This window comes from Podarcis cretensis (genome assembly GCF_951804945.1).
Source record: "Podarcis cretensis genome assembly, chromosome: 8".
Classification (NCBI taxonomy): Eukaryota; Metazoa; Chordata; class Lepidosauria; order Squamata; family Lacertidae; genus Podarcis; species Podarcis cretensis.
In genome coordinates, this window is record NC_137177.1 from 85,885,932 (window position 1) to 85,912,748 (window position 26,817).

General features: G+C 41.3%; 1 protein-coding gene across 9 annotated transcripts in view; it reads left to right on the plus strand.

Annotated features, from left to right (window-relative positions):
- Positions 1 to 26,817, plus strand: part of ATXN2 (ataxin 2) — a 63,634-nt gene that overhangs the window by 12,209 nt on the left and 24,608 nt on the right. For 4 of the 9 annotated variants that reach the window (XM_079987431.1, XM_079987432.1, XM_079987428.1 and 1 more), the window contains exons 2-11: positions 5,974 to 6,010; positions 8,535 to 8,594; positions 9,502 to 9,573; positions 11,627 to 11,777; positions 16,434 to 16,558; positions 18,093 to 18,184; positions 18,951 to 19,148; positions 21,905 to 22,083; positions 24,566 to 24,775; positions 26,371 to 26,553. In XM_079987431.1, coding sequence (XP_079843557.1) covers positions 5,974 to 6,010; positions 8,535 to 8,594; positions 9,502 to 9,573; positions 11,627 to 11,777; positions 16,434 to 16,558; positions 18,093 to 18,184; positions 18,951 to 19,148; positions 21,905 to 22,083; positions 24,566 to 24,775; positions 26,371 to 26,553 — 1,307 coding nt within the window. Of the gene's footprint in view, positions 1 to 5,973; positions 6,011 to 7,343; positions 7,522 to 8,534; positions 8,595 to 9,501; positions 9,574 to 11,626; positions 11,784 to 16,433; positions 16,559 to 18,092; positions 18,185 to 18,950; positions 19,149 to 21,904; positions 22,084 to 24,565; positions 24,776 to 26,370; positions 26,554 to 26,817 lie in introns of those variants that run through there. The other 5 variants (XM_079987430.1, XM_079987426.1, XM_079987427.1 and 2 more) reach the window with 3 other exon arrangements.

Consider the following 26,817-nt stretch of genomic DNA (forward strand, 5'->3'; position numbering starts at 1 on the left):
TTGAGGCTTTTCATTAAAGATTACTGCCTTACAATGTATTTGATTTGTTCTTTCTATATTTGGGTTTTTTTGTGCTAGAAATACCAGAAAGCCAAGATCCTAGTTGCTTCTCTGTTTACACAGAAATATGTTTATTTTGAGCTCAGGCCTGAGCTCATTACTGTAAGTAGCCTGAACCCCCATGTACACAAAGAGGCCTTGGATTTGCCACACTGTTTGACCCCACTTTTTTGCCAAAGCTTTCATGCCTCTGTAAATGTAGAGCAGAGGATGTACATCTGAGTCTCCTCCAACATGAGGCATAGTTGTCAGTGCTACGTGAGAGCACAAAGGTAATTGAAGAACAGGCCTGAATGCACCAATTTGTCTTGTATGCCAAACTGGTCAGGAGTAATACAAGCTTATTCATCAGGGCAGAAGGTTTTGAGTCTTGGTTGCAACTAAGGGAATCCATTGACAGACTTTTTAAAGAACCGCCTCTGCAACAGCTCCTGGGTGTGAACTGAAGCCCTTCTAAGCTTACACACTGTGTTGTGTCTAATGACGTCGACTGAGAGCTTGGCAACTCAGCCACCAAGGTTCTCACTATTTAGTATTGCTGTCATAAGGGTTGATGTGCCCCTGTGGGTTTAAAGGGGATTGTGATTGCTGCTGTTTTTGGTGTGTTCTGTGGTGGCAGGGAATATACAGTGGTACCTTGGTTTAAGAACAGCCCTGTTTAAGAACTATTCGGTTTATGAACTCCGCAAAACCGGAAGTAGTGTCCTGGTTTGTGAACTTTACTTTGGTCTAAGACCAGAATCTGAACGGTAGAAGGGCACCGGTGGCGGAAGGCCTCGTTGGGGAAAGTGCACCTTGGTTTAAGAACTGTTTCGGTTTAAGAACGGACTTCCGGAACAGATTAAGTTCGTAAACTGAGGTACCACTGTCGTTGCCTTTCATATTCTTGTTCCCACTTTTCTGCTCCACTCTAGTGCAGGCATGTCTAACTCCTAAGAGACTGTGATCTACTCACAGTATAAAAATACTGGCTGTGATCTACCCATTGTTATTGACAGCCAAAGTTGTTGAGCTTCGTGATCTACCACAGACGTCCAGTCATCTACCGGTAGATCACGATCTACCTGTTGGACATGCCTGCTCTAGTGTGACCAGCGAACATAGCTGAGAATGGGGCAGTGCAGAGAGCAGCAGTCTGGATTCTTAGCAGCTGAGGGAGGTGGCGTCTCCAGGGTAGGGAGACAGCTTGGACCTTGCCTCAGTGGTCTGGTCTTGTTAACTTTCAAATGTGTTGTCATTCAGTCCTGTAGGAAAATGCTTGGCAGTGGGTTGCGGTGAGGACAAAGCTGGCCCCAACCCTGATGCTGGGTGTCCTGGCCCGCACTGACAACCATCCTGTGCATAGGGAGTGGTGATACATTTTCCAGAGGGTTTTGCTGTGCAGTACAAGTCTCTCTCTCTCTCTCTCTCTCTCTCTCTCTCTCTCTCTCACACACACACACACACACACACAGTATATTGTAATGAGAAGTGTCAACTTACATTGAAGTGTTGCATCACGTTCAGGGTTTCAGTCACTTAATTCCATCCTTCTGGTTCAATTCCCACAACCAAAAGTATTTTGTGCCCATTGCAGATGCTCAGGTGTCTTTTGGGAATTTCTGGGTTCCCTCCTTCCATAGGGTTTTCCTCCAATTCTGTTATTGTTTTTTTTTTGGGGGGGGGGGAGTGCAGTGAACACACTTGCACCCAGTCCCAGCTATATTAAATTCTTGAATTTTTCTACTGTTGTCTATAAGCAGCTCTTTCTCCCGCTTGAAAAATGCTGTGAACCAGGAAGTGACCTATCCAGACAATGAATTTTTTCTGTTTGCCAGTTCTTTCCCCCCAAGAAAAATAGGTGCTGGAACTCAACATGAAGTTGTTACACTAAGTCACCGGGCAACTCAAGGCAGCCCTGAACAGATGCCAGTTTGACAACAGTTGCGTTCATCACCCACAGAGGCCCTAAAAACTGCGGCAATCTGTCTCCCTAGCTAGTTTTGGGATTGCCCCTGGTTTTGGTGGATGTCCAATGTGCCTCTGCCTTCCTTGTTCTCTTAGATTCAGGCGGATGGCTAGGGCAGCTCAGAAGGGCACATTGCGTAAATGTGCACGTGTGCAACAGTAGATGGCTGGCTGGAAAGCTTAAATCCCACCACCGCAACCTGGGAGAGATTGAAGAAAAGGAAATACAAATTGACCCTTCTCCGTAGCTTGACTAGGAGTGGCTATGAGATAGGTGAAGTCATAGATCTAAAAGAAAGTGTAGAATTGCACACACTGACCAGCTTCTGTTTTGACTTGAAATGTTTGTTTTGGGGTTCTCAGAAGTATGTAAAGGCAAGAAGTAGGCGGGGGAGTGCTGATCGCAATGGCACCCATCTGAGAGGTGCCACAACTGTGCTCTGGCATGCTCCAGCTGAAAAAAAGCACTGCTTTCTGCCATATACACACACAAAACTAATTTTATTAAAGTTTTCTTGGTTTACAAAGGTATGCGCAATGTCTCTTTTTTCAAGTTACATTTTCCATAGGTCAGTTTCATTTTTTGAGACATTAGGGTTACATTAGGAAGAAGAGGGGGGTGCTTGTGTTACTTTGGTGGTGAGAGAATTTGGGGTTGGCCTAGGGTGCGGTTGCTTGTTGTGATTGGTTGGTTAATAAGTGCATGCATGAGATGACTCAAATTGGTACTTATGTAAAGATGCTCTGGATTCACTTATTGAGGCCTGTTATTTTAATATTCCCCCCCCCCCCCGTTACTTTAACAGCTGTTTTTGTGGGTGTTGTGGCCCTTAAGCACAAGAAAGGCTTTTCGCAGTGCTGTCGGCATGCCCTCAGGAATTTCACTTAACCACTCAATGATTTAACAACACCAGACATAGCTAATTGAGAGCTCTTCGAAGTCCACTATGTTGTTGCTTGTGTAAAGCACTTGAAGATGCTTGAGCAGAAGGAACTAATTTGTAGATATACTGTGGTAAGAGCAGAAGCGAATTTTCCAGGTAGCTTCACTGCATTACTATATCAGCTTCTAGGAAGCCATAGCATGCAAGTTTGTAACTGCTATATGTAGCCTTTCACCTAGCTGGCAGTAAAAACTAATGTTCACAAGATCTCTAAATAATCCAGAATAGCTGGAAGGTAGTAATGTTAGGCAAATGAGCCAAGTCTCTTACCGTATTTTTCGCTTTATAAGACGCACCAGACCATAAGACGCACCTAGTTTTTGGAGGAGGAAAACAAGAAAAAAAATATATTCTGAATCTCAGAAGCCAGAACAGCAAGAGGGATCGCTGTGCAGTGAAAGCAGCGATCCCTCTTACTGTTCTGGCTTCTGGGATAGCTGCGCAGCCTGCATTCATGCCATAAGACGCACACACGTTTCCCCTTACTTTTTAGGAGGGAAAAAGTGAGTCTTATGGAGCAAAAAATACGGTATATGTCTTTGCAGTGCTTGATTTATGCAACTATTGTCACTTGTCGGTACAGTCAGTGTTGGCCATTAAAAAAACAATTAGAAAGGGGCCAGTGTAAAGAAGTGATGGCTTGCAGCAAGTGTACAAATGTGCCTTTGAAAACGGGACAGGGTGGAATGGGGCAGGGTGGGCTTATGCACGTCCCAGCAGCATGTGTAGGTACCTCGGAACACAACTCCCACCCTGCAAATGGGGAGTTGCATATATGAACATTGGTGATTGTTACCAATCTAGAACATTTTAAAAGATCATTAGACAAACACATGGAGGAGATAGTGATTGATGGCTTCAAGCCATGATGGCTATGCTTTGCCTCCACTGTTGGAGGCAGCAATGCTTCGGAATACCAGTTGCCAGAAACCATACGAGGAGAAAATGCTCTTGTGCGTGGCTTTTGCCTGCAGGTTTCCCACAGGCATCTGGTTGGCCACTGAGAATGTGATGCTGGACTAGATGGGCCATTAGTCTGATCCACGAAGCTCATGTTCCTATGTGCACACATACTTGATTCATTAATAGGTGAAGCAAGAATTTAAAACACTCCAAGCTTGCTGAATCAGATCCCAATCTGTTTGGAATATTATTTTTTTTAATTGGAAAATTACTAATAACTAATATATGTACATATTTAGGTGGCTCTTCAACCAAAGTTCACAGGGCAACATACAAAAATTACCATAAAACCATGGAACATAGTAGCAAAGATATCAGATATAATGTTATCCATATGCCTGGGCATTTTATTGGTTAGATAAACAAACTATACTAATGAGCAGCTACCAGAAATGCACATCTAGGTCTCAAAGAAATCGCATGCAAGTTACAAGTAGGGGAGAACTCTTTGTTCATCTTTGAAAAGTTTAAAAACACGCATAATTGGGGGGGGGCAGTTCACAAAATAGCTGAGCATTTTTTTCGCATGTGTAACAATCATAATACTTTCTTTGTTACTGCTCAAAACTAAAATGCAGCTAATTAAATCTTTTAGCTTTATACATTTATGCATTTTGACCTGGTTTTGGGTTTTTTTGAAGCAGGAGTTGCTTTGTATTGAGGCTAGTGTGCTTTTTGAGGTGATGGGACCCCAGGGGAGAATGAGCTACTCTAATTCAAATATCTGAGAGTTTTGCAATAGGAGAGGTAGTCAGAGCTTGAATTAAGATAGAAAGTGCTGTGTTAATTACCAAGCTTTATATATTGCCCTTGTTATCAAATAACATCAGATGTGTGCGAGCAGAATTATGCTTATGTACATAATTTCTCAGAAAACAATTTTGAAAAGTACTCAAGTATGTAATTTCTGTTCTGTATATCATAAGTACCTTTATTTTTTATAATAATTTTTATTAAGTTTTCCATTTTAACAATCCATTATATCATAAGTACCTTTATTAAATGAATTTGTTGTAATTTGAACTGTTTGACATTGGTTACCATCATAGAATTGCAGTGTTGGAAGAGATCACAAGGCTCATCTAGTCTAACCCTCTGCAGTGCAGGAATGTTTTACTCAACATGGGGATTGAACCCACAACCCTGAAGATAGTGTCTCATCAAGTTAGCTATTTTTTCTTGGTATGATTTTTCTGAGCCCCCATTCCCCCACTTGTTGCAAGTCAGGGTGATATATCCCAGATCACATGCGGAAATGTACATAGTGGGACTATATGCAAGACTTAAGGGAATTCTAGAACTGCCATTAAAATCAATCCTGTTACTGTTTTTCTGCTGTTATGTCAGTGGGAGAACTGATCTAATAGTTTTAGGTTGCTAAAATATCATGATGTCTCTTCTGTAGGCATTGTGCTCTGCTGTGCCATAACACTTCTGCCTTTCAGACTCATGATGACCTGTGTTGAGTGAGTTAGTCCGATGAGTAGATGACTCTGACTTGCAGTGAGGGGTTAAGATTGCTTGGCTTTTTGGTATTCCGGCTCTGCTTTTCTTTGATGAGGGAATTTTTGAATTTCAACATGTTTGCAATGAGCTGTTTGAGTGCTTTCCAGTTTATTTCCCCTCTTAATAGACTGGGGGGTGGGGGCGGGGAGAGTTGCTTTGAGTTATATGTTTAGGTTATAATTTATTCCCCTCCTCCACTTGCCTATTTGGGAAGTTAAAATTTCTGTCACCATTTTAAAGGTTGCTTATTTTTGTGACCTTTTTTAAAAATGAAAAACAAAATATTCTGATGTGTTGAGAAACACGCTAGGCAAATCTGTTTCTTAGGGAAATCATTGATAGCTGTAAACCCTAGAGTACATTTAAATAATACTTGATTTATATGTGGTAATGTTCTGGACAATAACAGAGAAGAATGTCTGCAAAAGGGGTTTTTCATCCTTGTTTCATACTATAGTGAGGCTTTCCATTCTTTTTGGAAAGTTAAATTTTAGCCGCCTAAACAAGCATCTTTTGTTATATTTTGTCTCATAACTGTCTTTATTAATTGCAGAGGTCGCAGCAGCGGCAAAAGTCTGCCTCAGCCTTCGGTAAGTAAATATTTTATATTGTGGTTCTTTGTTGCACACCTGATAATGAGATATATTGAGTGTGAAAGGCAGAACGCAAATCTGCTTTACTGTTTGGAATGATTCAAACTACCGTACCTTTTATCATAAATATGTTAGCTTCATTGCTATTGGGTTTTCCTTTGGGCCGGATCAGATAATAACCTCTCCTTGATCCAATCCCATATCATTTGGGTTGGATCAGATAATGACCTCTCCTTCATCCAGTCCATATGGAAAAGAGAGTGAAAGACTGAATTGACATGCCAGTCCCGCCCACAGATGTTCACGTGTGGCAATTTCCTAGTTGGATAGGGAGGGCAGACATGCTCTTGCTTCTTTCAACATATAACTTGTGTGGGCTGGATCAGAGAGAGGTGTTGTCCAGCCAAGCCATTTGTCACACTCCGGTGGAATGCAACATGACATTTTCAGACAAAATTATACTTGGGAGTATAAAGCACTAAACTGACAAGTTTTCTAGATATTTTTGGCAACTAGGCAGCACACAGGCAGAATAATTTAAAGCTGTTGCTGGTGACAGCACCTAAATATTTTCATTCTTGCTTGAAACTTGAAGCACCAACCTCTCCCTCCTACACTGATATGATAATATGTTATTTATCAGTTCTTTTATTGCATTTGTAATGGTTTGTCTTGGGCACCATATTCAGAAAAGTGGGGCTCAGGTTTATTTTATTTTTTAATAACAGATTTTTTAGAGCATTTAGAATTCTGTCAAGTATCTATAAGAAAATGCTGATAAAATCAACAAACTTTGAAAATAAGAAATCATAATAAAATTAACAAAATATAGATACAATCAACAGAGTTTAAAAAGAAGTTTTCTTAAATTAGCTTTACCCATCTTGATAACTGCAGTAGGGTGATGTGCAGAATTGGGACCGTACATTATATCTCTGTTCTGTTGTTTTCCCTTACTGGTGAGAAATCGAACTTCATTCTTGACCATGGCTTTGACCACCTCCACTCAGTTTCTCCTAATCTGAGAAACTTTGGGAAAGCTATGACATTAAATAGTAGTAGAAAACTGACATAAATATATAGTCATATTGATGATAAAAAATTGATGTTAGAAACATTTTTCTCTTGTTGTATTTTAACAAAATATATTGTCTAGGAAGCTCAAGGTGATTCAGCTGATGACCTTAATACAGTTTTACTGAGTTACCGCCTAAGATGCTTTCTTAGGTAAATGGGTGATGTCACAAACCTAATGTGCTTCAATATAGAGAGGGCTACATGACACCCAGGCAGTAGGAGACAGCCCAAAGTCAGCTGGTCAATCAAAAAGATTACAATGGAGCTTTTGTTATTCATGTTCTCTGGTTCACAAGAGTAAAATTGATGGAAGAATGGAGACAGCTTCCAATCTAGAAGCTCTGCCATCGCTACACATGTGTATGTGCAGACCCACGAAAGGCAGCTGCCTGTGTGACATTTCACATTTGGTAGGATCAGAAGCATGCCATGTACGTTCTTTTGTAATGAACAGTGTGCGGTCTTGGAATCTATTTTGAATTGACTTTAACACAGCTGTTTTAGACATGTCCCTGTGAATCTGTACTTATTGTAGAAGTGCTAGCTTTTAAACCAGCCTTACCATAACCTGGTGCTTCCCTCCAGATGTTTCGGACTACATCTCCAACCACCTCCATGTGCCATAACCATGCTGAATTATAGCTGGAGGGCACCATGTTAGGGGAAAGCTGCCTTTAACTCACAAGTAAAAATTGCAGTGCTTATTCTTGTCTTTCCAGGATTTCAAAGCATTTTAATTTAATGTATCTTGTTGGAGCACAAAACAATAGGGAGGTTAAAATAAGCCTGGCAATGATTAACATACAGGCATCAAGCATGTTGGAGGCAATTTAGAGGGTTCTGTGTGTACTCTGTGAATTTACAATAGCAACCCTATGGTTGTTTCCAACCAAGTCCTCATGTGAGCAGCACAATTTCAGTTTGCATAACAGAACCCACCCCCTTCCATGCACCTTCCAAAATCTGCTTTGGGGGTTCTCTCGCCCCCCCCCCTTTAGTGATTTTTAAAGCTGTTGGTGGGAGCCCCTTTTGGCTAAAGAGCAGGCTTTTAAAATGTCCCTAAATCCCCTAAAATTTTAGCACTAATTTGTTGTACTGTTTTAAATATCACATTGTTTTTCAACAGTAGCATGTATTACTGTGGGGTTTTTTAATTAGTTTATATATCAAACCTGTTCTATAAAGTACTGAGCAGTCAAACAACCAAATCTTTTTTTTTATTGGTCAGACATCCAACCCCTCTTCAGCATTTGGCAATTGGTTTGTCAAATGAACAAACATCAGTGCTGTTTTGATTCACTTTGACTAACCCAGTTGTAATTATTCCAATGGCTTCCTGGCTCTTCTCCCCTCAGCCCGCCTGGCCTGGCCCACCAGCAATCTGAATTTTTGTGAGTTGCAGCTGTGCTTTGATGCCTAATGAGTTTCTCCCCTCTTGTTTCAGGTTTCTTTCCCTGGTATATATGCGAACATGCGGATGGTTCACATTCTCACATCAGTTGTCGTAAGTTATAACCAAACATTTCCCTGGGGATTCTTGTAACAACAATGTTAGAGGAGATCTTAATGGCTTTTATATATATAACTGTTAATTTACATTTCTAAGTGGGGTGCATAAAACCAACCCAGAGAAAATAGATCAATAAAATACTAAAAAAAGCATAAAACTAAACTACCTTAAAATTAGTAAAAAATCCTATTTCTAGTCAGGACATTTGTACACTGCTTCTTTAATATGAGGTTGGCAGAGTGTATTTCTCCGTACTCCCCCTATCCCCCAGTGATCCTTCCTGAACCCTGGTTCCATTATGGAAGCTCTTACTCTGCCACCTGAGTATAGGCAAGTAGTCACACAGGGGAGGGTTTTCTGGGTTGTGATATCTGGGATAGGGAACTGATCTCTCTGGAGAGGTATGCCTGACTTCCTCTCTCCTGTCTTTTAGGTTTTATTGAAGCAGACCTTTAAACAATCTTATTTGTTTTATATGCTGCCGTGACTTTTAAACTGCTGTTGGTTTGCTTTATTACTGGGTTGTTTTGCATTAACTTATATTTATTTCTTGTCTTACTTTGCATTGTATTCATTTTATTTAAATAGCCTCCATACTTTAATAAAATTAAGTCAGCAAAGAGTAAGGGGCTCTTATTGTGTTGGAACTTGATTCACTTTTGCTGTTGGAATAGTGTTCTTGTATTATGGCCTGCACCAAGCTTTGAAGGGGGTGTGCTATAAACCTTAGTTGATTGAGGGCTAGAGTCAGAGGGATAGAGAATCACCTTAAATGTGTAGTGAGATTTTGTGTAGTTATGTAAACTCCTTGATGTTTCATTTCCCTTGTGTTCAATCCTTTGTTTTCTAACTCCTACATTAAAAAGGGAATTTCTCTGAATGAGTCTTTTTTTCTATCTAGGGATCAAAATGTGAAGTCCAAGTGAAAAATGGAAATATATATGAAGGAGTTTTTAAAACTTACAGCTCTAAAGTAAGTGTGATTAGCTTTTTGCTCTGATTCTGTTGCCTATCCTCATTTGGTGTAGGTCAGAGGTTTGCGTTGGGATCTAGTCTTTCTGGTTTTCACTTGATGCCCCAGTATAGAATTAATTATTTTGGAGTTCACGGTGTTAAGAATTCAGTGGTTTTATTTGAATATTTCTAAAAACTCGCAAGCAGATGAAAAAAATGAGTCTTGGGTTCAGTGGTGAAGTCCATGCATTCGTGCACTCAATTTTTGAAAGCCCATGTAGGAGGTAAGCTGTTATATTTTTGATAACGTAGGAATGTCATCTGGATTCTGTTAACTGGCACCATGTAATTTTTCTTTTCTTAAACTTTGTGTTTGCATTGCCTTTTGAGATGTATGTAAAATTTGCTGGAGCAGTTGTTCCCAAAGGGGCTGGCAGGAGAGGGTGGCAAGTGTGGCAGGAAGATTCAAGGACAATCAAATGAGAGTTTGTCTCAAATTGGACCTAATATAAATGAGATTTCCTGGCAAAAGTAACCTCACACCTCTCATCAAGTTTGCATATATACTTAAGGTATACAGTCATACCTCGGGATAAATACGCTTCAGGATATTTTCGGGTTGTGCTCCGCGGCAACCCGGAAGTAACGGAGTGCATGACTTCTGGGTTTCGCCGCTCGCGCATGTGCAGACGGTCAAAATGACGTCATGCGCGGAAGCGGTGAAATGCAATGCACAGTCACATCTTACGTTCTGTTCAGGATGCGAACGGGGCTCCGGAACGGATCCCGTTCGCATCCCTAGGTACCACTGTATACGTAAGAGGCTTGTTTATAATTCTGTTTTGGGAATGATTCCTGCCCATATGTAGCTGCTTTGTTTTATACTTTTTGGATGCCCCGTGAACATATTACAAAGCAGTTGTGTTCTGGTTCAAAATCAAGCACTGCTAGGAGTTGCTTCTTTTTGTTTTCCTATGTATTTTTTATCAATAAAAGTTTTGGTATGGCGTGAGCAAAATTTTGTTCTGAAAGTGTAGCCCAGAGGAAAAAAGTTTTAAGAACCACTGTGCTAGAGGGAAAGAGGGAGGCTATTGTACGTTAAAAAGGTAAAGGTACCCCTGACCGTTAGGTCCAGTCGCGGATGACTCGGGTTGCTCATCTCGCTCTGTAGGCCAAGGGAGTCGGTGTTTGTCTGCAGTCAGCTTCCGGGTCATGTAGATTAGGAAGATTAAAAAAGCCTTCTCTTTTGGGCAGCCTTTTGAACAAGGTAAAAATACCTCACTGTCTATTGATGTGCTTTAATCTGAGCTGATCAGCAGGTTGTGTGAGTAGTAACATACCTCCACTTTTGCTTGTCACATTATGACCACATGCCTGTTGGTTCATTTTTCTCAATTTTTACATTTGTGCAGGCTAAATATCTGGAAACCCCACACTGATTTAGAAGATTTGAATTATGTGCATAACTTCCGCTCTCTTCAGACAATGGCTTGCAAATTAAAAGCTAGCTCCATTAGCATATCCTCGCTTCCCTGTTTCTCTCCAGGGCAATTTCCTCAATCTCTCTACTGTTAATCTTGGTTTTGTGCTATCTGTGCACTAGTTCAATTGTGGTTAATGCAAACCCTTAACATTTTTTTAATAAACCGGAGACTGAAGCCGTTGTTTGGTTTATAAACCCACTGAAGCCAAGTTGCAAGAGAGCCTGATACAAGTTCTCCATGGTTTGTGTTGGCATTCATGAAACAAATATTAATGCTAAAAGGGATGGAAATACTACACTTGATAGGAAGAAGGGAAAGGAAAGTGGCATGCCTTCTGAGGTGTGCAGAGAGCTATAGTTATGTCTGCACTAGTTGTAAGGATATCAACAGTGCAAACCCAAGTCTTTGAGAAAACTTTCTAAACCCCCCCCCCCCCGCCTTCCTGGGGCCTTTCAAATGTTTTGAATTGCATCAACCCCGGCCAGCATGGGAGGGCACCAAGTTGTGGAAGGCTGTTCCAGGCCATCTGTTGTAACTTAAGTTCTTTCACATTAAGCTTGCTCAGTTCATGTTTCCCTTGTTTTTTAGTGTGATTTAGTGCTTGATGCAGCTCATCGAAAGACTGCAGAATCCAGCCCGGGTCCAAAACGAGAAGACATTATAGAGAGTATCTTGTTCAAGTCTTCGGATTTTGTGATGGTGCAGTTCAAAGACATGGATTCCAGTTATGCACGGAAAGGTACCTGTTTCTATATGTTAGAATGGTTTATGAAACTAGCTTCTCTTTTAAAAAATGTTCCTAAAGGCTTAGCTTGGCGTGTGTTTCTTTGTGGGAGGAAGGGGTTAGGCCATAAGGAGCTGCCTTCTGTGGCATTGGAGTCTTAGTCCACACAGCTTCATACTGTCTACTGACTAGCAACTCCTCTTCTGGGGTTTTGAGGAAAGTTATTTTCCAGCTTTCTTACTCTGGAGCTGCCAGAGATTCGCCACAAGGCAATGTACACGTGGAGCATATGCTTTCCCACTATTGAACCCTCCGAAGGTTTGGCGCACCCAGTCTTTGCAACTACTCAGAAGGATTCAACCTCTTGCGCCGTTTATTGCTCCCTGCTACAACACTTGACAAAAGCTCCTTGCCCCTTGTAATCTGCCAGGCAGAGGAGGACAACTGTGGTAGCTGCATTGTTACAGCAGAACAGCTACAGCTCTCCCCATGTTATGTAGTCACACAGTGGGGGTGGCTGATATTTTCAATTTAATCCAAGCATTCGGATTCTGGTGGCAGCTGTCTTCGATATTGTTTTCAAAACCCAGTGGGGAAGAAAATAAGTCTGTTTGGGCTCTTCTTTGGAGGATGTCTTTAGAAAAGTAGTGATAGTAACTTATTGACAGGAGGACTCAGCTTGGAGATCAAAGCCAGACTGGATTTATAAGGACAAAAGCAGCAGGCACCCGAACAGGTGAATAAATGTGGTGAAGTCTTAAATGTCCCAGAATTGTGAGCAATAGTTTAAAAGCAGGGCTGGGGAACCTTATTCCTGTCAAGGGCTGCATTCCCTCAGGGGTAATCTTTCAAGTGTTGCATGCCAGACATGGGCAGGGCAAGAGCCGAAAGCAGGCAGAGTTTGCAGCACTGCTGGATTGCTTAGCTTTCTCTCTGTCTCTCTGCTACTCCATCATGCTTGTGGTGTCTGCCTTTCAGCTTTCTCGGTCCACCTCCCCTTCCATTAGTACAGGGTAGAACTGATTGCTTGCAGAGGGCTTTTTCTTTGCTCCTTCCCTCACTCCATCCATCTCCAGTTTTTCCCTCTGTCTCTCCCTCGAAGATCCCCCCCCCCAGCCTGTGGCTCACTGTGAAGCTTTTCCCTCCAGGCTCACCATGTAACAACAGCCACGCCTCCTACTCCACCTGTCTCTCATTGTCACACAATGGAAGACAAAGCAGTTCTCAGGGGGTGGCCCCAGAGAGCAAGAGTGGGCCAACAATGTCTTGAATGCTGCAGGAAATTGGGGCCGGGGCACAGATTCCCCATCAAGGTTTAAAATGACCTTTTGCAATCTTCATTTGTTGTGTTAGCATATTAAGTATTTGGAAAAAAGAATACTTTTAGTTCTCCTAGTACTGTATATTGCAACAGATGGCCAACTTACTTGATATACTCTGGGTTGACTGGCAATAACCTTCCAAAAACAACAACACCCCAAACAGATAAAGAGCTCAAAAGTGCACGTGCTAAATTAGTATAACTAGTGAGTTCCCAAGTGTTATAAGGAAAACAGATGAATCCTGCCAAGGTTAAATATTGGAAGTATGAGAGATCTGTGTCTGCTAGGTAACCTGAGTTTTTTCTAACTGGTTTAACAGGAAGCTCCATTGTAGAACAAAGGAATTCCTGAGGCTCCAGTAGCATGTGTGTTTATAACTGAGGGAGCGGAGACAGAGGGTGAGGAGGGAGTAACTAAATTCTGGCAGTCTTGACTAAGTGAGATTTAAAGGATTCCATGAGCTTAGTTTGCAACCCTGAAAGAAGTCATGGCGCTCCATTTCTTTTCTCTGGAGTGGGGTATGTGCGTTGAGAGTACAGTAATATCACAAGGGGGTCTTGTTGAGCTTTTGACTGTTAATCATTTATAGATGCACTTTTCTCTGTTATGACTAACTCACTTCTGATAACAGGAAATGCAGGACAGCTGACTGTTCTGTTCAGAGAGTAGCTAAACAGTGTCCAGAACGGGGAATGAGGAAGAAGCTTATTTTGCTACTGCATCAAAAACCAGCCACCCCGTGACTCTAAATTCCGTCTACCATAGTGGATCAGATTTGACAAAGGGAGGAGGGAGTAAAAGAGGGTGTGTGTATGTATGTATGTATGTATGTATGTATGTGATTTGGGGACCCACCAGGTAAACTTATTTTAGCACTGCACTTTGGCGCTAATCATATTTTTGTGTTTGGGTTTTATTTTGGAAGATGGCACTACCAGTCAACCCAGAGTATATCAGGTACTGCAGGCTCCCTGTTATGAAATGGTAGGAGAACAAGGAGCACTCTTTTTTCAGGGTTCTGTTCCAAATTCATTATTTTAAAGCCTTCGACTCTATTCAGACAATCTTCTAAACCAGTGTTTCCCAACCTTGTGCCTCCAGCTGTTTTTGAACTACAACTCCCATCATCCCTGACTAGCAAGACCAGTGGCAAGGGATGATGGGAATTGTAGTCCAAAAACAGCCGGAGGCACAAAGTTGGGAAACACTGTAATCTAAACCATGGACTTGGATGTGCCCCCCCTTCCCTAAACAGCAGCAAGAAGAATTATTCCAGTTGTAGTTCATTGCAGTTTCCCTGAACTGGGAAAACTATGGTCTCCAAGCCATGGTTTTGAATTGGTCCTTTGGTTTAGAGTTAGTGCTAAGCGTCATTTCTCAAAACTAGGAAGTTGAGGACAGAATTGGCATGTGAGGCTGCTGCTTGTTCCCAAGTCCTCCGTACTACAGTGTGGAAGATTAATAAGGTCCTTTGCTTTAATAGCTTACATGGTTCTTGCATTATTGCTTATGTTTTTCAAGCAAACTTTGGAAAACTCATCACATTTTCAGCTACTGCCTCCCGCCTCCCTGTTGCGAGATAAAATGTTGGTAGCTTTCTTGGCCCACTGTGATATTAGATATTTGAATGGTTGTTGAGCAGTAGTGCATGTACAGCAGTTTTCAAGCTGTGCTGCAGAACTCTGGGCTCCCTCTGAAAAACATCTCTTTTTTAAAAAAGCCTAATCCGAGACTGAAAAAAAAAAATCCTCAAATTTTAGTCACCAACCCCTTACAGGGATTGAGGGGATGAGGTGGGGGAAATACGTGCCTGCCATCAAACTAATAGGCTTTTTCAGATCCTGGAGTACCTGGTGAGTTTGCTGGAATATGCCTTGTGACACAGTCATCATTCATGTTCCTGACTAAGTTTGCTAGGGCACTGCAGTTACCTTACCTGCTACTTTTATTTGTGATATTTAATCATGGTGTGCTTGATTTTCCAAACTTCTAACCGAACAAAAAAGCTAATAGCCTTTGCTGCAGCTGTTAACTTTCTGGATCAGAATTCAAACCCTGAAGCTGTCTAAGCCATGTTTGTATTTACAGTATATTTAAGGAGTATTAGGATGTGCATCTAGCAATAAACAACTTATCCAGATTTTTGAGGCCATGGCGGTCAGTTTTCAAAGCACAAATGACACAATAAATGTTTGTGAAGGGATAGATAAGAGAATGCAAAATACGTGAATCTGACTGATTTTTATTTTCTTTCTTTTCCCATGTCTGTTGTAACTCCTTCAGAAGCAGGTAATATATTTGGCAGTCTTTTATTTCTGTACTTTGAATTTGCATATTTCTCTTTTAAAAAGTAGTATGTAATCTGTGTGTTTTATACTTGCTTACAGCTTTATGGCAGAAGAAATCATGCAGGCTGCAAATAATTGAAATTGGTTACAAGATTATTTTTGTATACAGGCAACTCCCAATTTATATGGGGATTACGTCCAAGGCACCACATGCTTAAGTGGAATTGCATATATTTGAAATACCATTGAAAAAGCCTGCAAACACCCTACCTCTTTCTTGTGACATTTTTGGGTAACTTCCGGGTTTGGTGCAATGTGTGTGGTCACAGTTCTAGCTGTGTGTAATTTACATTTATTTTAAAATATAAATATTTCCTCTTGCTACACACAGTATGAAGCCTAAAGCAATTGCATGAGAATTGTTTGTAGCCATGTGTTGATAAAGCAGTTTTGTTTTTGTTTTTTAAGTAACCAGGTTGCCAGGAATATCCCTTGGAGTGTGTGTCCCTACCCTTTTTTTGCTGCAACTTGGGGGGCTTCAGGTGCCTGGCCTGATTCTCCTTGCCATGTGTGAGATACAGAGAGTTGTAGACTGTGAAATCAAGTGGTGCAGCCCTCAGAGGGGGAGTTGTGCTAGTGTAACTTGTACTTTATAGGACTTATTTCTGAGTAGACATGCATAAGATTTGTACGGCCTTCCCAAGTGTTGTTAGTGATGCTTCTGCCCAACGCTAGGGGTGCAGAGTTGGCTCTAAATTGGAAGTAAAATAAAGCAAACTTAAGGTGATGAGCTCCAGATTCATAATACTTTCCTGGTCATAGACATAGTCTTATGTAACTGAAGCAGTTCCAAAGTTTGTTTTTCAAGCCATAAAGTTGGCTACGTAAGCAATTTCTACAAAATAAGGGCTCCTGATTGTTGAAGTTTTGTCCTAATCTTGTTCAGTTTTTCCTTCATTCTATGGAATCAAATGATTGGTTTTGGAATTTGAAGGTATATAGACTATTAACTAACTTGAACTGATGTTAGCATTGCATTAATTTTATTTTTTCAATTTCAGATGCTTTTACAGATTCTGCAATCAGTGCTAAAGTTAACGGTGAACACAAAGAAAAGGATCTTGAGCCTTGGGATGGTGGAGAAGGCACTACTACAGATGAGCTTGAAGCTTTGGAAACCGATGTTGTGAGCATATCTTTGTCTTGGGTTGACATTTGAGGGAGGGCATGAAGTTTGAAGAAAAATCATCCAAGCAATATGGCATTTTTTGTTTTTGCACAAACCGCTCCAAAAAGAGCTGCCTTACTAGGGCAAGGCAGTGTTGTAACTGGGATTTTTTTTATAAAAAGAACATTGAGGATAGTGGGAACCAGGGTGGATTTGATTTAAATCACTAGTCAGTAAGACTTGATTTAATTTTTTTTTTCTCAGAAAGACATTCCTGCTGGTATAATCTTAATATTTACAATCAGATGAAGGTTTCGTTTTTAGAATAATAAATTTTCAGAGTAGTTTTTACAGTTGTATAAAAAAATACTGAGTTGGTTATACTATTAGAAATACCTAGATAATTATGAAATTATTGTGAGGTTCAGTAAGTTAACTGTTTATATTTGGACAACTTTTCTGCTGTGCTTTAGTGGAAGGAGAAAAATAATAACAATTAATAACAATTTCCTAAAAAACCAACTTAGACTGTATTTCAGCACACATGAAAAATTTAAAACAAATCCTTATTTCCTGATGGAAATAAGCCTTTGGACTATAATGTAATTTAAATAGAAAACTATCTTTAGAAAGATTTTTTCCTCCAAAAGCATTTTATTTTAAAAATCCAATTTATATATATAAAAAATTTTATTTATATTTTTAAAGCATTTTTTTAAAGCATTGATATTTTTTTTAAAGCATTGATTTTTATCCATCCTGGTGAGAACTAGTTAAAACAGGATTTTGCTGAACCCCTGTACCTTAAAGTTGAAGGAACTTCATTTAAATTAAATTTTGTAGATTTAGTGCTAAATTGTTGACTAACTTCTGGAAGTGTCTGAGGTTTTTGTGTTGGGGGACAGACCTCACCTTTTCATACAGAAATATTTCATATATGTCATAGTTGTCATATGATAAAATTTCTGGATGCTTGTGCAGCCTTGCATTAGTGTGATTGTTCCTTGATTGGTGTGATTTCCTATTCTGCAAAATACCATGTCTTGCAGTCTCTAATCAAGCAGCTGCTCCAGGAGTTGTCTGTAAAATGTAATGAAGATGATTTTGAACAGCAGTTTGCTGAGAGATAGCCTTCACCCCCTAGCTCTGTGGCTTGACTCCAATAACCTTCCCAAATATGTTGTGTCTATAATAGTAACGCTTCAAAGCAGTCAAAGCAAGGCAGACTATTGGTGTGTTTCATGAAGTGAATAATCTTCCTGTTTTACTAAAGATAATTTACGCAGCAGCTCTTGGGTAAAACATAGCTCAGCAGTTCAAAACATTCCAGGCTTTATGATTTATATCTGTAAAATGCAAAGATACTTCCGTAGGATTAGGGATGGGGAAGCTGTGGTCGTCCAGCAGTTGTTTGATTCCAGTTCTCCGCATAGCCAATGCTCAGGGATGATGGGAGTTGTAGTCCGGCAATGTTTGGAGGGACACAAGATTCCCGCCCCTGCTTTAGATGACTTTTGAACTGTTGTGAATCCCAAGCTTCTTTTCCTTCTAGTCTAATGGATGGGATCCTAATGACATGTTTCGATACAATGAAGAAAACTATGGTGTAGTGTCAACTTACGACAGCAGTTTGTCTTCATATACGTAAGTTACAATAGGTGGTGTTATTTTTATTGTTCCTGTTTCATTTAGTCTGCAACATTAAGAATATTCCTCTAGGGTCTTTGCCTAGGAGGCTGGGGGGGGGGGGAGGATTTTAAATTTTTTCCCCCCCTGCATGTGTCAGGGTGGATACAGGTTTCTGACGCAGGTCAAACTTCATTCTTTTTTGGAGATAGTAGTAAAAAAGAATTCTAAAGTTGAAACAGTTGCCAACATTCACTTGGTACATAAAAAAAACCAACAGATAGGGGAGGGAATCATTTGGAATAAGGTCAGTTTTGCCATCTGAATCCTATTTTACTGTAATCAGCATATCACAAATTTGACTGCTTAACGGGAAGCTTTGGGCAGTGCTATGTGTACTCTGGATTGTATCCCAATACGTTATTAATTGGCTTTGCCCTTGACAGCAAAACAACCGGATCAAGGTGCAGATTCGTTACCCCAAATGGTACAAACCCCAAATTCAACTTGTTCTTAATCAGGGAGTTGCTTTAAAGAAAAAAATGTAAAATACTGTGGTTCTGTGGCAGAGGAGTTCCTTTGCAGAGAAGATGACGGTGCAGACAGTATTTCCTGAAGGAAGCTGGTTGGGAAGTCACTGGCAGATGTGCTATTAAACCGTCATGCCACCATCAGATGGCTCCTCCGATGCTGCAATCTTAACACTATGGAATTTTTTTTTGCTTGTATCGAGAGTTTAAAACCAATCTCCTTTTTTTACCTCTCCTTCTCCCCTTTGTTTTAGGGTACCCCTTGAGAGGGATAACTCCGAAGAATTTTTAAAAAGGGAAGCCAGAGCAACCCAGTTAGCAGAAGAAATTGAATCTAGTGCTCAGTACAAAGCTCGAGCTGCTTTGGAAAACGACGACCGGTCAGAAGAGGAAAAATACACAGCTGTTCAGAGAAGTGCTAGTGAGAGAGAAGGCCATGGTGTGACCCCCAGGTATCTGGCGGGGCAGTGGGGAATCACTACATTTTCCTATAATTTTAGAAATAGGTATTGAATTGTTTTTACAGGCCAAGTAGTTTGGCGTTGATCTGTTGATTGAGTTTCTGAATGACAGCATAGCTTCTCTGTAATCTTTGTACAGTTTATGGGGAAAAGGGATTGCTACATCGTACAAGGTTATTTTCCTACATAAGGAGTGTTCTTCCTCTGAACTTGTATAAGGTTCCTCAGTCTTCTGTGTGTACAGTGGAATCTGCATGAGGGTCCAGCTAAAATGGTTCAGTTGTAAAACTGGACTGCTTCTCTGTATTTTAAATTAGTGGAGATATTTGTATGTGTATACAGTGCTGCTTTTCTAGAAAAAGGTGCCTGAACTCACCATGAATGCCTCCCTTGTTCTCTTATCATGGCAATGGCACCCACCTGAATGGTGCTGGAACAGAGTTTCAGCTCTACCTAGCTCCTAGCCGTGATTGGTCAAGCTACTGGTCAGGGCCAATTCTTTTTTTAAAAAAATAATTTTTATTAAGTTTCCATTTACCAAATTAAACATATCAAACCAATTAATCCAAATTATAACAATACACATCATATAATCCAATTATTTCCCAATTGTAAATTTTTGTGAATTTTTGTGGGGGTACCCATGCTTCTTGATTGGCAGGAGTCCAATCCTCAAATATTTCTGCTGCTTTCATATTTACAATGATATTTTCAGTCCCTCTTCTCAATCCTTGTCGTTACTCATTTCCCTTTTCATTCACCTCCAAGTTATCTCCGCAAGTGGGTTAAAAAAACAGTTATTTATATTTCTGTGTGGATTCTGTATTGCTCTCTCGTGAATTACTCTCATCCAATAGTCCAGGCGTTTCCACTTGAGCGGGCAATCACCATCTTGCCCTTCCGAGGAAATACAGTCTAAAATCCCGCTCGTTAACTTTCCAGACCTGTTGCATCGTAAATTAGTCTTTTCCAGGAGGGCTGCCCCTTCCAGTTCACAATCCCATCCAGATAAGAAATCTTCGGCTTGCCCTCCCTAAGACCAAACTCCCTGCAACAGATGTCTGTCCTTCTGTATCAAATCTCAATTCTTGCTGTGTCACAAAGAGAGCCTTCCCCCCCCAAGTCCTTCACAGAATAAAACCTTTAAATTCATATAATTTTCCCCCACACAGCTCATTTTTAACCCCATTTGCCAACTAGTTATTGTGACGGATCTTCTGAGGGGGAGGGTTATTAGGTAATCACATGAAACAAGAAATAAAAAGTCATTCCCCCCCCCTTTCCATTCCGTTGCCTTCCACATACCAGCATGTCTGTAGTACTTTGATGTAATCTTCCGTCTCAATCTTCTTCCTTTCAGTGGCCAAATTATTAGCAGATAAAACCTCCTGCCTCTCTCAAAGCATGTGCATTAGCTTTCTCCAAATTTTTCCTTTTAAGTAACACAACTAGTTTCGCTCCTGGAAGCAGCTTCGGAGGAGTGCCGAAACCCGCCGAGGGTTGTGCACCCAGTGCTTTGCACCCCCTTCTTCTTCCGAACTTGGGGGTGATTTATGGCAACCGCGGGTGAAAACTGCGTCTTTCCATTCCCTGGAGAGACGAGGGAGACTGATTTACTCCCCATAATCAGCCTCAAATTACCTCGTGCGGGCTGGATAGATGGTATTATCCGCCATCTTCCAAGGCGCCCCTAGTGGCCCCCCGGTCAGGGCCAATTCTTATTTCCTTTTCTTCAATCCATCTCTCATGTAGCAGTGGGGGGCCTTAAGCTTTCCAGCCAAGCCTCTACTGTTGCATGTACATGCATTTGTGCGAGGATCCTTCCGAGCTGCCCTAACCATCTGCCTGAATCTAAGAGAACGAGGGAGGTGGGGGCGTATTTATTTGACCTGTACTAGGTGTGACCCCCAAAGCATCCAGGGAGACCGCTTGTTGTAGTTTTTTAGCACCTCCAGAGGTGCTAAAAAATTGTACAAATTGTACAATTTGTTTGCATCTCATTCTTTTGTTCATCTTTCTATGTACTGATAACATTTTATTGTTTATGATTTCTGTATTTATTGGACATGTGTTAGTGGATTCATATGACAATGATGTCAGCAATACTGAGATGATCCCAAGAATTATTTTCAGAACCTAGCATTAAATGTCTCAATGTCCAGTATTGCTGGTGGCTCTGGGCTGTAATTTGTTGTCATTGTTGCATAGAAATAAAGACAACTCTCCCAATTTGAAGCTAATGTGAATTGCTAATACAGTGGTACCTCGCAAGACGAATGCCTCGAAAGACGAAAAACTCGCAAAACGAAAGAGTTTTTCATTTTTTGAGTTGCTTCGCAAGACGGATTTCCCTATGGGCTTGCTTTGCAAGATGAAAACGTCTTGCAAGCTTGTTTCCTTTGTCTTGCAAGTTTATTTCCTTTTTCTTAAAACCATGCATTCACTTCGAGGAGCAACTCATAGCACGCGGTGTGGTAGCCTTTTTTGAGGTTTTTGAAGACTTTGGTGATTTTTGAAGCTTTTCTAAAGTCTGTGCTTCGCAAGACGAAAAAATTGCAAGACGAAAAAATTCGTGGAATGAATTAATTTCGTCTTGCGAGGCACCACTGTATCAAACATGTCCTGCTCCCTTTTATTCCTGAACATTTAAACATTTCCCTGCCCTTACGAACAAAGCAACATGTGATTTTAAGCCAAGAGCTGAAGTCCCATCTTACATCTCTCTTCCTCCCCCCTTTTTTCCTCAGGGAGAATAAGTACATTCCACCTGGACAGCGGAATAGAGATGTTCTTTCCTGGGGAACTGGAAGGCAGAATTCACCAAGGATGGGCCAGTCCAGTACAGGCCCACCAATTTCAAGATCTGGGTCTCACTCATCGGACTACAGTTCTAACTCTGGAGCAGACCAAAGAGTAGTTAATGGAGGCAAGTGTTCATCATGACTGAAATAAGAAAGCTTTTCTAGAGAGAGCTCTCCATCGCTGGATCCCTGGGGTAGTAGCCCTTTGAAATAATGTCTCCTGTTGCATTCCACCACTAAAACAGAAAGAAACTAAAGCTGTGTTCATGGATATATAGTGAATTCCCTTTTGAAAACATCAAGCGAGTCCCTGTTTCATTAGAAAGGGCAGTTCTCTGACTCCCTTCATTGCTGTAATCCCAGTGTGGTCAGTAGGTCTACATCAGCTGAACTAGCCAACAAATGCTTTTGTTTAGTCCACACTAAGTGTTGAAATAGAGATGGATCTGGTGGATGAGAAGAAAGGCAATCCAGCAGTCTTCTCTCTGGTTTGGCTCCTAACAACAACAACAACACCTTTATTGCCAATGTACAACCTGTGTACAATGAAATTAACTGAGCCTCCCCCTCCCCCCACAAACACTCAGTCTCATTGCACTCTGTGTGCTTGTCACACAACACTGCACACCTAGCACACTTGCTATCAGATGCTGCTTACAATAACTATGGCAATACCAGCAAACAGTTACCGTATTTTTTGCTCTATAAGACGCACCAGACCACAAGACGCACCTAGTTTTTGAAGGAGGAAAACAAGAAAAAAAATATTCTGAATCTCAGAAGCCAGAACAGCAAGAGGGATCGCTGCGCAGTGATCCCTCTTGCTGTTCTGGCTTCTGGGATAGCTGTGCAGCCTGCATTTGCTCCATAAGACGCACACACATTTCCCCTTACTTTTTTAGGAGGGAAAAAGTGAGTCTTATAGAGCAAAAAATACATCAATATGTATTTTTTTGTGTTATTGATGTATATGTATACATCAATAATAGCTGCAGCTTTTTGTGTTCTTAAAATTTAATTTCCAAAATTGGCATAAAGTACAGTGGTGCCCCGCAAGACGAATGCCTTGCAAGACGAAAAACCTGCTAGACGAAAGGGTTTTCCGTTTTGGAGGCGCTTCGCAAAACGAATTTCCCTATGGGCTTGCTTCGCAAGACGAAAATGTCTTGCGAGTTCCTGCGGGGGTTTTTTTCCTCCCCCCCCCCTTTTCCTAAGCCGCTAAACTGCTTATCCGCTAAGCCGACAAGCTGCTAAAAGCCGCTAATAGCGCTAATCCGCTAAGCCATCAATGGGCTTGCTTCGCAAGACGAAAAAACCGCTAGATGAAGAGAATCGCGGAACGGATTCTTTTTGTCTTGCGAGGCACCACTGTAATCAAAATACATAGTCCAGTTAAAAACAAAACTGTAATTCATTTTTTTGTGTTGTAAGCTGCCCTAGGGGTCTTTGGCGCCATGTGTGGCAAGGTATATATTTCACTAAAGAAATACAGCTCGTTTTTCTTAAGTGTGGGGGTTGGGGGAAGAAAAGGCCTGGACTGTACATTGATTTCAGGTAAGTGGCATTAACAAGACTTTGAACTTCAGCTGGTAAAAAAACAAATGATAGCTGTGTGGTACCTGCAAGATAAAATGAGGCTGAAGCCCACCAAGCACTCCTCCTGCTGCTGCTGCTGCTGCTGCTCCTCTCTTTTTACATTAGGGGGTCCCATGAAGGGCTCCTGTTCAGATGAGCAGTTAAGTCCATGCCTTGGACTTGTGTCGTTCTGTTGCTTCTTATATATTCCATGGAAGATCATCAAAGGCCTTGTGTTTTTGAAGTGCAGCAGGTTTGAATTTGGAAACAGTGCCCTCTAGAGGAACCTCCTGCTGTAGCCCAGGGGCAGAGATCTATGTGGATCTATTGTGGCCCAATTTCCTCTTTCACAAAAATTCTGAATGACTTCATTATTGAAAGGGCACAATAGAAGTAAATGTCAGCAGCTAAACACAGCTCTCTTTGTAACGTGATTTCTGTAGTTTTCACATGTCTTAGCGTTTGAAAGTGGTACATCCAGCGGTCAGTGTGCCTCACCCGCTTAATGAAATTCCCTGGAAGCCTCTTGTAGCTCCATTTCTGAAAAGCTGCTGTGCCAAGTGATGCATTCAGTGCATTCCTTTTACCCTGGGCAAGTTGATGCAGGCATGTTTTCCTTGATACATGGGGGATTAGCTGCACCATTTAGGTTTTCCTCACTGCTCATGGAACCATGCACAGCTATCTGTGATTAAGCACAAGCCATATAAGTGTGATATGCAAATAGTCTTAACTGATTTACACGCTATTGTCTTTTCCATGGTAGTGTTCATAGATCCTGAATTTAACCCATTGGGGGGAAACTCTGGTTGGTGATTGCAAACTAATCTGTCCTAGATTGAGGGTGGAATAACTGCAGATTTTTATTTATTTTGATTTTGTACGAACCTGTAGAAATCCCCAATGGGTTAAAAAAAAAAAGTTTTGAGAAATCATTTTTGTCATTTTTACTTTCCCCTCCCTCTGTTTTCCCCCCCATAATTTTATTTTCTTTAGTTTTTATACTTTCCTTCATATCATTTGTTCTGTCAGGTGTTCCCTGGCCATCGCCTTGCCCATCTCCTTCCTCTCGCCCACCTTCTCGCTACCAGTCAGGTCCCAACTCTCTTCCACCTCGGGCAGCCACCCCTACAAGGCCGCCCTCCAGGCCCCCTTCGCGGCCCTCCAGGCCCCCGTCTCACCCCTCTGCTCATGGCTCTCCAGCTCCTGCCTCTACTATGCCTAAACGCATGTCTTCAGAAGGTACAAAGACCACAGTTTTGTTTGTTCATGAATTTTCGTTTGTCTTTGTGTTCTCCCTTTCCTCTTGTGAGTTACAGTTAAAAGAATTGTTCTCTTCATTACTAAACCTTTTATTTGTGCACTTCAAAAAAATTAAAGTTTTTCTTTTTGTTTTGTTTCTGTTAACCTTTTTTTTTTGTTTAAAAAGGGGAATTTCACAGAAAACCAAACCATTAAAGGGATGGCCCTTTCCTGAAAGTGAGAAATTTGGCTTCCTAGTGCTACTTTAGTGCATTGCAGAGCACATGTGGATGTATCATCTGCAGTCACTTAGCCATGGTTGCAGGATCACACCGTCGCCCCTACCGGTCACTGGCCGTAACCATGGTTAAAGGTTATATCTCCATTGCCGTTAACTGTGTTCAGTGCTAGCTATGTTTTGTTTGAATTCAGATGCTTAGTTAAAAACAAACTGGTTAGCTTTAGCCATGGTTAAGATGAATGTCACCTTCAGCCTTTATTAAGGCCAGTCCGGGGAATTGCTGTGCTAGATGGGAAGATCAGGTGGAGGGATAGGTATATGAACCTGAGACCCATTCCTGATCCCATAACCTAGTTAAGGAGCTGAGAGGGCTGCATCTACATATTTCCTGAAGTGGCTGGTGATGGAGGGTTTTGCTCAGAATGATGCTTTATGACATAAATCTGTTAAAAATGCCTGATTCACATTGTGCCCACTGCAGAATCCTCCTTACTGGCAATTGCAGTGAGGGAGACTGGTTAGAAGTGGGTGGAAATTAATTGTGTATTTAAATTCAGTTTGAGTTCCTCTTGACTTTCCTGAAACTGTTCAGTGGAATTGAATAATTTTAATTCTGTCTTGAGAGGATGAGACTTGTTCTGCAATAAGGAATCATAGACTGAACCTATTCTCAGCTGCAGCTAATTTCCATACTTTAATTGCATTCAACTCATATACTATCTAGGAATTTTGAAGATGCTGAACCATTTGCAGGGGGCACGCTGACTTGTTTCTCAAATTCTAAGGCAATTCTTTGAAATGTCTCCGTGATATGCAGGGACATAAAAACGATGAGAGCTGAAAAACTATTAAGTGTGGGCTGCTTAATTTGCTGTTAAATTTTCTAAGTTCTCTGCTGCCAGGAGGGCTAGAGCATTCAAAGTGGTCAGGTTTGGGTTTTCTTAGCAAGAGTTAACTGAAGAAATCCACTTGAATTCTCTCTGCTGTGCTTTTGCACACCTCCTATTTTTGTTTTATGGGGCATGTGAATATAGGGGACATGTCCAGTGGATTGTGTCCTAACCTAGCATCTGTCTGGCTTCATATTTTTTCCTCCCCAGTTTTGTCACGAACTATATTGAGAGGAGTGCTGATTTTTAAATGTCCTGAGACAGGGATGGGGAACCTTTGTGCCTCCAGATGTTTTGGAGTACTGCCTCCCATCAGCCCCAGCCAGCATGGTTAGGGATGATGGAATCTGTAGGGTCTAAGGTTCCCCATCCTTTATGTAGAAAAAATTAATAGAATTCGGGGGTGAAAACGAAGATTTCATGTTGTGTTCATAGTTTAGGGTGTCTTTTCATGCTTTCTTCAGGACCTCCGCGGATGTCTCCAAAGGCACAGCGGCACCCTCGAGGCCACAGAGTCTCTACTGGGAGGGGCACAATTTCAAGTGGCTTAGAATTTGTCTCTCACCCTGTGCCAGGAGAAGCCACCACACCTTCATCGGCCCGAGGCAGCCCTTCAGGTGGGACATGGTCATCGGTGGTCAGTGGTGGTAAGTCAAGCTCGGCTTCCTACAGAAAGTCCTGTTTGGGGATTTTACAGTTAAAAGAATCCTGTTTCTTAAGCCAAACATTTGAGAACCCAACAGGCCTGCTGCTGCTGCTGATGGTTGGCGAATCCTGATTCTTTATTTTGCCTGGCTAGAAACCAAATGTTACAACTGAGGCTAGTAAAACTGGATTGTCATGGAAAGCAGCAGATGTGCCGTTTCTCCCTTCCACTTTGATAGACTGTTTTTATCAGTTGATTACATTCC